Genomic DNA, 12,700 nt, shown 5'->3' with positions numbered 1-12,700 from the left:
AGATAACTTTTTAGCCTTATGAGAGCTGCTGTTCCACAAGGTAATTCAGGATGCCCCTTTTTTCAGTCTTTAGTCCATTTGCCATTCTAAAAAGCATCTCAATCACATCAGTGAGAGATTTTGTGAACAAGGTGCAATATATCCTATACTTCTAGGTAGGAATGTAAGAAGGCATCATTTTCCATTCCACCCTTTGTTTTTTACATGCAGCACTGTTTCCATTCCACTGCAGTTCATTTTCCTCCAAAATCCATATTATTTGTCATGCTGTTTGCTATGGCAAAACTTCTGTAATTTAGTTAATTAATGACATAGATTATGTTGCCATTATGTTATTCCACCCCATCCATTTCAATGCAAAGGAAACACAGTTTAAATAGGGGAAAACATAATCAATTATGTATCATTTGTGGGCTAAAAGCAGCAACCGTAGCAATACTGGCTGTGTTTGCTGGTTTAATTTTCATTCTGGACATGGGACAAATAATCAAACATCATCAATTTTCACTTCAGTTTCTGTTTTCAGCAGAATTGTCCCACATCACTTCTTCTAGTTGATGCCCTGTCCTTTTGATATGAATGAATGAAACACAAATAAAGTGTGGGGGGGGGAGCAAATGACAAGAAAACATCCGAGTCTGGAATTGTTATAATTAAATGTATAATTTCATAACACTTTAAAAATGAATGCTTTGCTTTTATCCTCACAACTCTATGAAGCGGGCAGCTTGCACTCCCATTTTACAGGTGGAAAACTGAGGATGTGCCCCTTTAAATGAGGGGAGAAATATTGTAATCCATCACTTCTCCCCTTGCTGCATCTGGTCTTTGTTAGGACCTCTTGCTCTAGCTGATGAAGTGCAGATGTGAGGTAGCATTCCAAAGATAAACTCAGGAAATTCTCAGAGTCTGCTGTGGGGGGCTGAGTTGGTTGTTATTTGACTTTTGCTCTGTTTTGTTTGGGGTGCTGAGCTTAATATTCAGCAGGAAAAGAAGCGGCCTTTGATAGACTGCACTGACAAAAACAGCAGCCTTCAAGAGGGAGATTCCATGAGATATTTTTAAAGATAATAGGTCTGTGCCTTCTGTCCATTAACATTCCTTCTAATTCCTTTAGGTTGCCATCTTAATTGCATTTTCCGAAGAGCAGAGATGCTTAAGGATCAGTCTGCATTTTTAGTGAACCAACTTGATTTACACTTCCCTGGATGAATGCAGAGACCGCAATTCAATTATCCTTTGAATTTTGCAATACTCATTTTGATTCAAAATGGTGTCTGACACCCAAACATCAAAGATGACCCTCGCCCCAACTTTGGGAACCCTCATGCCTAGTTTGGCAATGATATCTTGAGTGGTGGTCAAAGCAATGTCAAAAAACAGGCAAAGTCAAGCCAAAGTGATGTTTTGGTCTGCCGACTTGATTCAAAATTCCATCTGGTGTCAGGGATGGCAGGGCTCTGAGGTGTGTGTGGCAGAGGCAGGGGGCTCTGAGACTGATCCAGGAGAAGGGGTCAACAATTTATGGAGTTTTGTGCCTCCCATGAGGCAGGAGCCATGGCTGAAGGAAGGGGAAGAGGCCAAGCAGTTGGAGACAGGGGAGGAGGTGCAGGACATGCCAGGAGCAAACTGTTCCTGAGATGACTGGGCCAGTAGAATCCCCTCCATCCTCTCTGCAACTGTCTCCAAGGACCAGCAGGGGCTTGAAGAGGCAGGCACAGGAACAACTTCTGTATAGGAGTAGTTGCAGGTAGCTTGCATGCACTCCGTCAGGCAAGGGTACTTAACTTTAGGTGGAGGTGTGGTCACACTGTTGCTGCAACAGTCCAGCTTGAAGCCAGGGGGCGCTGTCATGTGATGCGCCCCAGCATGCACCATGCAGAGGCAGGACGCGCGAAGGGCTCTGTGCTTCCACAGCCTAGCCACAGCCAGGGAGCTGAGCTGCGGCTGGGATGAGCAAGCATGGAGATCGCCCTCCACGCCCTCCATCGCCCTCCAAGCCGCCTCCTGGCTTCTGGGCTGCCGAGCAGAGGCTGGGGCTGGGACATGTGGAGGGTCCCCGCCAGCAGCAGGGGGTGGTGCTGCAACCTGCAAAAAAAACTGGGGGGAGCTGAAGCACCCTGTGTCACCACTGTTCGGAGCACAAGCCTGGGAAGGGGGTGCTGTAAGGAGGTGTGTGTTAATCTGAATTTATGATATGGTTTATCTCTGTAGATCATTGCATAGGATTGACATAACTTCCATATAACATGAGACCCTCCATGATTAGCTTCAGTGACTTTGGAAAAAGACTGATCCCAGCCCCCTGCTGAAAGGCATTTGGTCATATTCTGAGTTCACCCACATCTGACTTAAAAGATTAACACACGCAAATTTAGTTGCTAAGTACAGAATACTCAGCTCCTCAGAATGATCCATCCACACAATGCTAAGGTGATTTAAAGGCAGAGGTGCCTTGGTTCAGATAATTGCATTTTAAAAACCTAAATTCAAAGGTTAGGTAGCTCTCACATTTCCAACAGGACAGCACTTAACCCAGCGCTCCCTCCCCTAAGACTCAACATACTCTGCCTTGCTTTAAGGACAGCCATACTTTCCTTCCCCACCTCCCTCTTTCTAGTGTGGGTTTATGGCAAGATTCTCATGCCATGCTTCCGTAGGCCTTTACAATATTTTGGGAATCTTCTACTGTGTAATCCAAGTGTGTATGTATTGTAATTGTATTGTATGAGGGCATGTTCAGCTGCCACGGTGTCTTCCTAAGATTGGTTCCTCCTTTGCAAAATGCAACTCTCAGCACCTCACCCCTTCTTATTTCCTGCAGTGAATCCGTCTGGGAGAACATGGCCCGCATGTGTGTGAAGACACAAAGGCTGGATGTTGCCAGAGTTTGCCTGGGAAATATGGGCCATGCTAGAGGAGCCAAGGCACTGCGGGAGGCTGAGCAAGAGCCAGAGCTGGAAGCCAGGGTAGCCATGTTGGCAATTCAGCTGGGTATGCTGGTAGGTCAAGTGTCTTTTTTCAAAGCAACCCTCTTTCATTTCATATTAAGCCATTTGGAGAGCATGAACGGTTCCCAAATTGTGTCGGAGCAGGAAAAAAACAGTCACTTTGAAAAGATGACTAAAGACACTTCCAGACTGCCACTATTTTGGGGCAGGATTCTGTGTCATTCTGGGAAACTCAGGCTGCGCAGTTAAAGCAGATTGGGACCTCTTTCACCCGCTTTGCTTTCCCCAGACCTTCCGCTGGTATGCAGCCCTCGGATAATTGGTCAACGGCAAATGTGACCGTCCAGCTTAAAATCCATTAGCCACCCCTTGTTTAATACCAAAAGTAAACTTTAAACTTCCCTTTGGAAGAGAAGCTCTATTTGACAGCTGAGAGCAAATGCTGCCCACTCTCTTCCTCCACACTTGCTATGTCCTGTCTATATTGCTTTGATCTTTGTCTGATAACTTCACCCACACCCACCCAAATTCATGAGCCAACATCTAAGGCTGCGTAGGTTTCACACTTTGCTAAAAGTCCAAGGTCTGCTCTAGAGTGGCAGCATTTCCCAAGCCTCCATTTATTTCTACTGGGGCATTGCTTCAGAGATTGCCAAGACTTTTTCAGCCTGTTGCACTGGAGCATGCGGAGGCCGCCTCCCTCACCAAGTGACCTAGAGGTCGGATTGCTTAGCGTTTTCCTTATTTTTATTTAAACATCCTGTCTCAGTCATAATGCTTCTATTCTGGGCTTTGTGGGCTCAATTAGTTCTTCAAATTCCTCTTTTAATTAACCCTTGCTACTACTCAATATTGGAAGTGCGTTGTTGCCTGTCTCAAAGTTGCACATTATTGCTCTTATTTTTTTTATGTATACATTTAGTCCAGTCTTCTTAGGGCAGCATTGCAAAATTCTCTCATTATTTCTAGCTTTAACACAGTTTGAAAAAATAGGTCATTTCCATTACCCTCCAACTGAATCACAAGGAATACGTTTGTTGTACACCAGAGAGCAATCTGAAGCGTGACAAACTCCTTTCCTCTGCCTGGGCCTGGACAGTCCAACTGGAAAATGAAAATGGCAAAAATGTGATCAGTATTTTTGCTCTCTCAACCTGCCCGCAGTTCATGAGAAACACAATATAAAAATTATTAGTAATTTACAAGTGGCATCTCACTTGTTCAGCTGCATTATAGATTTTTGGGGGGGGTTGGGGTTGGCTAGTTGAGTACTTTTCATCACTTATGGTGTGAGTACCATATCATATTTATTTATTTGAAACTTTACTTCCTTTCATTCTTCTAAATATCAGGGGAGTTCACAACGCTCAGAATTGCAACATTGTCATTGTCATTTTTTAACTTAGAAATTCAAAAAAGACACATAACTAAATGTATTATTTTATACTAAACACTTTGGATAATGATTAGTGGACTTATTGTTCCTTATCACTTACATTTTTATTGGCCAAATACTCATTTACTTCTTTTATCACCCACATTAGTTTGCTTTTCATCAGATAATTATTATATTGTTTGCGCAATGCACTTTTTGCTTTTGTCGTTCTGCATCATTCACCTCTCGCGTATCCAGATTTTGTTTAATTGATTTCTCATTGTTGCATTTTTGTCTTTCGTATTCCCGTTTTCTTTTTTGTACAAAGTATATGCGCATGCATATAAAAATTGCATAATTTCCAAAGCACTCTTCATTCTTTAGCTGTCTGATCTCCATTCCAGGAAGATGCTGAGCAACTGTATAAGCAGTGCAAGCGCTATGACCTTTTGAACAAGTTCTACCAGGCCTCAGATCAGTGGGACAAAGCCATAGAAGTAGCCGAGGTTCACGACCGCGTCCACCTGCGCACCACCTACTACAGTTATGCAAAGCACCTGGAAGCCATAGCCGAGCGCAATCTTGCACTGACCTAGTAAGTATTAATTTGCGTCCCAACCCAAAGTTGTATCCAACTCTGGGCACAGAGGGCTCAGCTCACACAACAGGACTTCCCATTCTTCTCTTCTCCTTGCACCCCCCCCCCATAAAAAAACCCCTGCTCTGGAGGATACCTCAAATCTTCTTAAGACAATTTTGAGGATGCACGATGGTGCTCCAGGGAAGAGGAATGGAGGGGGAAATGACTCTGTTGCATGCAACCTCCAGTCCTATGGGTGTCTGCAAAGGATTGGTGTTAGAGCAGTCCGAGCTACATCAGCATCCTATTCCTAGTCGTGATACGGTTTTGTTGGCATATGAACACCTAGCAGCGAACTTTTTCAGTTAATACACCTGTTTCATGTTCTTGCCATCGACCCAGTGTTGATATGTTGATATAAGTAGGACAGTGCATAGCAGTGCCACTTTCCCAGTCCTGTGCCCTATCTAGGCCCTGAAAACCTAATGAAAACATGCTGTTTCCCTGCACAGCTATGAGAAGTCAGAGACACACAAGTTTGAGGTTCCTCGAATGCTTTCAGAAGATCTACAGGCCTTGGAGTCTTACGTCAACAAGATGAAAGATAAGTGAGTGTTTGTGTGATCCCTCCATGCCAGACTGAACTCTGCTCCAGCTGCCAGTTGCCCTGTGACTGCAGTAGAGAGGGCAAGATCATTCTGGTCTTATTTGCTGGCCAGACAAAGATCTTCTGGTAGTTCTGCCATCTCCTTCCCGGCCTGCTGTCAAGTGAATATAAATGATAGAATTGTAGAGTTGGAAGAAAACTCGGGGGTCATTTAGTCCAACCCCATGTAATGCAGGAATCTCAGCTAAAGCATCCATGACAGATGGCCATCCAGCCTCTGCTTAAAAACCTCCAATGATTTCTCATGCCACATGAGATGCCAGTAGCTTCTGTTTCAGAGGCTGTGATCATAAGCCACTTGTACTTGGTCAGCCTTATTGCACTGGCGTTCTAGAGTGCCTATATCTTGGGTGAAGCATCCTCGGGGCTCATTTTCAGATTCTGACATCTCCGCCCCGTCTTGTCCCTCACATCTAGATTGTGCACCCTCTGTGCAGAAGCCATAGCACTTGTTTTGTTGCAAAGCTAGTGCTCTAGCTGTGTTGTTTTGCATCTAGTAGGGCACACTGTTTAATCAATTAATTGAGTCATCCTTTCTCCGTTTTCTAGAGGCTTGTGGAAGTGGTGGGCCCAGTATCTGGAAGGTCAGGCAGACATGGATGCGGCTTTAAAATACTACGAACTGGCTCAGGATTATTTTTCCATGGTCCGTATTCACTGTTTCCTGGGTAACACCCAGAAGGTAAGCTTGAACCACTTCACTATTGCATCTAGAAAGGAAAGGCAGTATATACGTTCTTTCAGTGCTATTAAGCTTCCTTTCTGTGAGTTCTCCAGCACTGGCAGCCATTTGATGCTTTAACCTGGGCAGTAAGTATAATGGTTTTTCTTCTCCCTCCTTTCATTTCAGGCAGCGGAAATAGCAAATGCAACAGGGAACTGGGCAGCTTCATATCACGTCGCCCGTCATTATGAGAGCAATGATGACATCAGCCAGGCTGTGCACTTCTACACCAGAGCACAAGCATTTAACAACGCTATTCGGTTGTGCAAGGTACATGCAGCATTCACACACCATCACAACAGTTTCCAAATGAAACCGTAGAGAGCCCTTTGACTCACAGCTGTGGCGATAATGGGAAAAGCCAGCCACAAGGGCCAAAAAACGCATACAGATTCTCAGGCACAAATCCCTGCTAGTTGTTATTGTCCCTGTGTTGTGGATGCTATTCAGCACATTCAACCTGAGGATTCTAGAGAGAAGTCATGGAAATGTGATGTCATCAACATTCTTCCATACTTTTTTGATTAAAGTTATCAGTAGTGCCAGCAGGCCAGAGAATCGCCTTTTTCCAAGTTTGAAGTTTGTGTAGTGAACAAATGCAATTTTCCGGCAGTGGAGGTACAACCTGGAAGGAAGATGTATGTTTCCTTTACACCAAAAGGGTTACAAGGGTGCTTTGTCTCCTCGCGAATGAATTCCATCTGCATGAGCTAAAACTGATAGAGCTGCTGCTATTATTTCCTGGGTCTGATCTGAAGGCACTTGCTTGAAGCTAAACAGTCTTGGGGCAAGTCAGTGCCTAGAAAGGAGACCACCCGGGAACCTCTGTGGGTTCCTTTCACAGAATAAAGCTAGCAATGGAATGAATAAATATTATTTAAATTTTCTTAACTGCTTGGCTCTTTAGAACTCCGAATACATGGAAATTAAGATAGTAAACAAGCAATTTAATTGTTCATTTCAAAGGAACTACATAACATTGGGAACTATGAGATGCTTTGGTTTCTGGTTTTCATCTTGTATTCTCAGTTTTATCTGTGGACATTAGCAATGGAACCCAGAGAAGGGAGGTTCTAGAGAAGAGTCATAATCTGCCTGAGGTGAAGGGCAAGATGGCACCTCCCCAGTTACATTGCCAGAAGCCAGCTGGCCTAGCAGTTGAATCTTACTTCAGCACTGATGATAGGATAGCATCCTTCATCATGCCAGAGATTATAAAGTCAGATTAAGGGACCCAGGAGAGGCTGAGTGGCAACATTTGGCAATGGCTGGAAACTCTGGAGGAACAGCTAGGCACTGTTGCTGCTGCCATCCCTCAGCATCAGCTGCCTAAGGCGGTTGCCTCAGTGTGCCTCGTGGAAGGTCCAACCATAACTAATACAGTAAATATTTTTGGAGTAGGAGAACAATCTGGATGACCAGCTGATGAACCTGGCTCTCCTCAGCTCACCAGAAGACATGATAGAAGCAGCCTGCTATTACGAAGGGAAGGGGGAGCAAATGGACAGGGCAGTGATGCTGTATCACAAGGTAAGCCCTTCTGTCTCTGTGGGAAGTCCCTTTCTCAAATCAAATGAATACTACTGTGGGAGGCATAATTCTTTCCTGGTGCCTGATCAGCAGGCTTCTGTACTGCAGTGGCTGTGTGGACTTGTCCTTGCTCATTTTTAAGTGGGCCTTGAAAACATATGTTTTCATATATATGTGTGTGTAGCTTTGTGGTGCTGTTTTTATTCCAATTATATGCTGTTTTCATAGTCGCACTGTGTGATGATGGCTGTTTTAAAACTGTTGTTCTTGTTCATTAAATTTGTGTACTGCACTTCAAGATCACAGGCAGTTCACATCATAAAAATACAAAATGAGAACACAAAATAAGTAATAGAACAAAAACAAACCAATAATTTCCCTACCACAAACATGTTTAAAAGGATGAGGACAGTTAACAAAGACACATTTTCCCTGTGCCTCTCCCAACAGAGGACATCATACCAAAGCAGTTTTATGTGTCAAAACTGGGCCTGAACCCTGATTGCAATGGATCTAGACAATCAATTTCCTGCAAGTGCACCTGGCTCTGGTCTGCAACCATCCACTCAAGAACCTTGCCGAAGGAGGGGAGATTAGCAACTGGCTGGTAGTTACTTAGATTTTTCCAAATCCAGGGATGGATTCTTGAGGAGTGGTTTTACCACTGCTTCCTTCAAGCAGACAAGCACCACCCCATCTCACAGGGAGGCAATAATAGAGGCATACCTAGCAGTTGCCATGACCAGTCCAAGCACCTTGTCTTTATATTGCTGTATGCTCGGTATGCATATATTTGTGTTTACCACGCTGTGAAGAAATCTTTCTGAAAAGTGGATTATAAAGAATAACAAAAATCTGGAAGCTAAAACCTCATGTCTCCTTTGACAGGCAGGACACTTATCCAAGGCTCTGGAGCTAGCCTTTGCCACAGAGCAGTTTGGAGCCCTGCAGCTCATTGCTGACGATTTGGATGAGAAGTCGGACCCAGCCCTGCTGGCTCGTTGCTCTGACTTTTTCATTGAACATGCCCAGTATGAGAAGGCAGTTGAACTCTTGCTAGCTGCCAAAAAGGTAACCTGTATATATGACATTTCATTCAGCAAATGACAACCTTGTCCTCTATGCCTTCAGTTCTTGACCTTGCAATCCGTAAACCACCATTTTTAGGAAACATTCTCAAAATCTCCTCTGGACTAAAGCTTTGCATGGTCTTTGGACAAAACTTTATTTGGCAAGCAGAATGGTTCAAGTATAATAGGATTTGGGGAGGGCAGATTAGAAATTTCTTGGGATCATAAATTGATAGCTACCCTTTTAAGCCTTGAATCCTATCACAATAACACAGAACAGAATCACTTTGAATGCCTTGTGTAGCTGGGCAGAGGAAATAATTTGTCTTCCACTTTCTTAGGGAAGAGATTGAGGACCCAAAAGGTGTCCAAAAAGTGCCAGGTGAAAACTCATAATTGTTGAGTAAACCTCTGAACACCCCTTCAGATTGCAAGTTGCCTAGAACAGTGCTATTCAACTTTGGTTCCCCAGATATTGCTGGACTGCAGCTCCCATCATCCCTGACTGGCTGGGAGAATCCAACAATGTCAGAGGACCCAAAGTTGATGACCTTTGACTTTGATATCATGATATAGGATAGTCTACAGTGCCCATTTTGTGGCTAAAACAGTTTATCTGACTCCCATCTCCCTCCCTCTCTCCACTCCCCGCCCCTCCCCCGGCATTGAGCCTTGGTGCATTCCTATCATGTTTCTTTTTGGCCCTAACACCCTGAAGCTTGTAATGGCTTGGCTTTGGTTACTCTTTCAGTGATGTCTTATTTTCCATTGTGTTGCTAGGAATCACCTTTGAAGCTCAGCCTCAGAGTTAGAAAGTGCTCTTCAAAAGATGCTCTCATCCTAGGGCTTGGGCTTGGCAAGTTGTATTGCCCTCCTTCCCTCCCTCTCCACCTCCCCTCACCTTGCAAGATCTTTCTCTCTTGCAGTACCACGATGCTCTCCAGCTTTGTCTGACACAGAATCTGACCATCACTGAGGAGATGGCTGAGAAGATGACCATTTCAAAGGACTCCAAAGAGGTCCCAGAGGACTTGCGACGGGAACTTCTGGAGCAAATTGCCGATTGCTGCATGCGGCAGGGCAATTACCACATGGCCACTAAGAAGTACACACAGTCAGGGAACAAGCTGAAGGCAAGTTGTGCTGCACTGCTGTGGCTGCTGGCAGGAGCTGATGCTAGTAAAAAGTTTCTGGAAGTCTGAGCACTGGTGGCCAAGGGCACCTTTTATTAACTCTGTCTGGTAAAGTTACCAGAGAAGGACCTAGGAAGATCCCTTTGGGAAGCCCACAAACTGGGCAAGAAGGAAAGAGAGGTTCTCCAGCAAATGTTACTACTTCTGAACCTGGAGCTTGGACAACCTCTCCTCCCCGTCGCCCAAGCTTTTTTGTTTTTTGTAATGTACAGTATAATGCAGAATGTTGCAGTTTGTCACTTTAGGAATGAGGTGGCAGGAACATATTACTCCCAGTCCTTGATCTTCTGCACTTGCTTACTGTTAGCTTATCTTGATTTAAGGTGCTAGTTATCACTGATAAAAACCCTATGTACTGATTGTCTTTAGCCTAAGAGTATGGGGATGGGAATTTTTTGTGGGGTCCTAAACTTTGGACTGAAACATGCAATTCTGCAGGTCTTTCTTTCCTAGCTCTGCCTGGTTTGCTGCTGCTGTTTTCCACAGACAAATGCAAGCCTCCCTCACCAACTCTGCCCCTTCATTTGCAGGCAATGAGAGCCCTGCTCAAATCGGGAGACACAGAGAAGATTGTGTTCTTTGCTGGTGTCTCCAGACAGAGAGAGATTTACATCATGGCTGCCAACTATCTCCAGTCCCTGGATTGGCGCAAGGACCCAGAGATTATGAAGAACATCATCAGCTTTTACACCAAAGGGAGGGCTCTTGACCTCTTAGCTGGTTTCTACGATGCTTGTGCTCAGGTGCGTAGGTGTTCCTCGGATACAGAGCTTGGGTTGCGCAAGAGAAAGTGAAATTCATCTCATTTACTTTCTCTGCAGGTGGAGGTGGATGAGTACCAGAACTATGAGAAGGCACTGGGAGCCCTAACCGAGGCGTACAAATGCTTGTCAAAGGCGAAGACACGCAGCCCCGTTGAGCAGGAGAGCAAACTTGCACTCCTCCACAGCAAGATGGCCCTGGTGAAGAGATTCATTCAGGCCCGGAGGTGAGAGGAAACAGCGAAGACTTCTGTGCATTGGGGCTGCTGCACAATCTTTGTCAAAAGCATCCTGAACTTCTGCAGTTCAGGGGGCGCAATAGGAAAGAGGTTGTGAATGATAAGCTGGACACTCACTAGACTCTTGGGATGGGTCCCCCTCCCACTATGTCTGCTTCAGGCTGGCTTTGCGATTGACACAGCAGCCAGCCAATCGGAACTGTACACAACCCTGCTCTTATTCCTGGTGAAGAACAGAAGGGTGGGGGCAGAGTCTTGGCAGTGTATGATGAAAACTCTGGTGTCTGTGAGTGGGGATGGAAACTTGTGTGCTTCTTGGCACTTCAACTTGCCTGCAATCTATGTTTTCTGCTCCTTCCTTAGTCCCTTCTAAAATATTCCAGGAGAAAGGAAATACTACTGCTTGGAGCATGCATGTATTTAGATTTCTATACCTGATAGGCATCAAACAGTTTTTCCACTAAGAGGCAAATGATGTAACAAAAGCTTTTCTCCCATAGCGCTTAGTGTCTGATGTTTCCCCTTCCTAGGCTTTATTCAGAGGATCCCAAGGAGGCAATAAGGCAGTGTGAGCTACTCCTGGGTGAGCCAGACATCGACAGTGCCATCCGCCTGGGAGATGTTCTCGGCTTCCTGGTAGAACACCACCTACAGGTCCAAGAATTCCAGATGGTGAGTGGTCTAGGCTCTTTCAAGGGTCTTTCAATAGAGACAAGCCTCCTTGATAAGACATGGGCAGACCCATTCAAAATATTCAGCACCACACATAGTGTTATTCTCGTGAGATAATATGTGGTGGTACAATTCTGCATACTATTTTGTATGCAAAATACAACAGAAGCATAATTGAATTCTTTATTGCATGTATTTTTAGAACTCCCTACACACAGAGCTAGAATGTCAGGGAGCAGCCCTTCCCTCAAGTACTAGTTTTCTACCTGTGAGAATGAGGAATATTCAGGCATGCAGATCTTCCACTTACTCCAGTGATTCTTTTAGGAATGTGTAGGTCAGCTCTCAGAAGCACGAATGAAAAATAACTCACTAGAAGTGTAATGTCTAAACCAGTCCTGAATAAGATTATTATATAGTTGGATGGCAGGAGGTGGCAGTTCCAAATATAATTTATAAACATTATCACCAGGGGATCTTTCTTTGCTCTTACCAACACCTGGTGTGCGGGGAGGAAGGGGGGAGCCCCAGACAAGCAGAGGAAACAATTGTGTTGAACCATCTGGAGATGCAATGATTCATTTGCTAAGAGCAGGAAGTGTCAACATGACCTAGTGTAAAATAGGGAAGGCAGAATTACTGGCTGTGGGCAAAAGGAACTGCTGCTCTGGAACAGCCAGGTGCTCTCTAGTCACATGGAATTCAAGCAAAAAAAAGACGCTGCCTGGCAGCAAATCTGTTCTGCAGGCAGATCTCGCCGACTATTAGCCGTCTAATGCCAGGTTTCTCAACTAGTATTGCTGACAGTTCTGTAACATCTACCTATACACTGTAACATCTTTAAAAAGTCTGTCTCTTGGCTTCCAGCCCTTTAATGCAGGTTCTAGCTATATGAACAAGAAGGAATACAAATTCTATATATTATGGAGCCTTGGGAA

At 44.6% G+C, this 12,700-nt stretch overlaps 1 protein-coding gene across 1 annotated transcript in view; it reads left to right on the top strand.

Moving 5' to 3' along the window:
- The window catches only part of IFT140 (intraflagellar transport 140), a 91,945-nt gene that overhangs the window by 77,386 nt on the left and 1,859 nt on the right, over nucleotides 1-12,700 (top strand). The window contains exons 19-29 of the mRNA XM_081839528.1: nucleotides 2,825-3,002; nucleotides 4,731-4,921; nucleotides 5,419-5,514; nucleotides 6,123-6,255; nucleotides 6,424-6,567; nucleotides 7,699-7,827; nucleotides 8,716-8,898; nucleotides 9,824-10,030; nucleotides 10,621-10,833; nucleotides 10,912-11,078; nucleotides 11,621-11,762. Coding sequence (XP_081695654.1) covers nucleotides 2,825-3,002; nucleotides 4,731-4,921; nucleotides 5,419-5,514; nucleotides 6,123-6,255; nucleotides 6,424-6,567; nucleotides 7,699-7,827; nucleotides 8,716-8,898; nucleotides 9,824-10,030; nucleotides 10,621-10,833; nucleotides 10,912-11,078; nucleotides 11,621-11,762 — 1,783 coding nt within the window. The remainder of the gene's footprint in view (nucleotides 1-2,824; nucleotides 3,003-4,730; nucleotides 4,922-5,418; nucleotides 5,515-6,122; nucleotides 6,256-6,423; nucleotides 6,568-7,698; nucleotides 7,828-8,715; nucleotides 8,899-9,823; nucleotides 10,031-10,620; nucleotides 10,834-10,911; nucleotides 11,079-11,620; nucleotides 11,763-12,700) is intronic.

The sequence above is a fragment of the Podarcis erhardii genome (genome assembly GCF_964252035.2).
Source record: "Podarcis erhardii genome assembly, chromosome: 14".
Lineage (NCBI taxonomy): Eukaryota > Metazoa > Chordata > Lepidosauria > Squamata > Lacertidae > Podarcis > Podarcis erhardii.
Note: the sequence above shows the minus strand (reverse complement) of the source record. Positions and strands in the feature narration are given on the sequence as shown.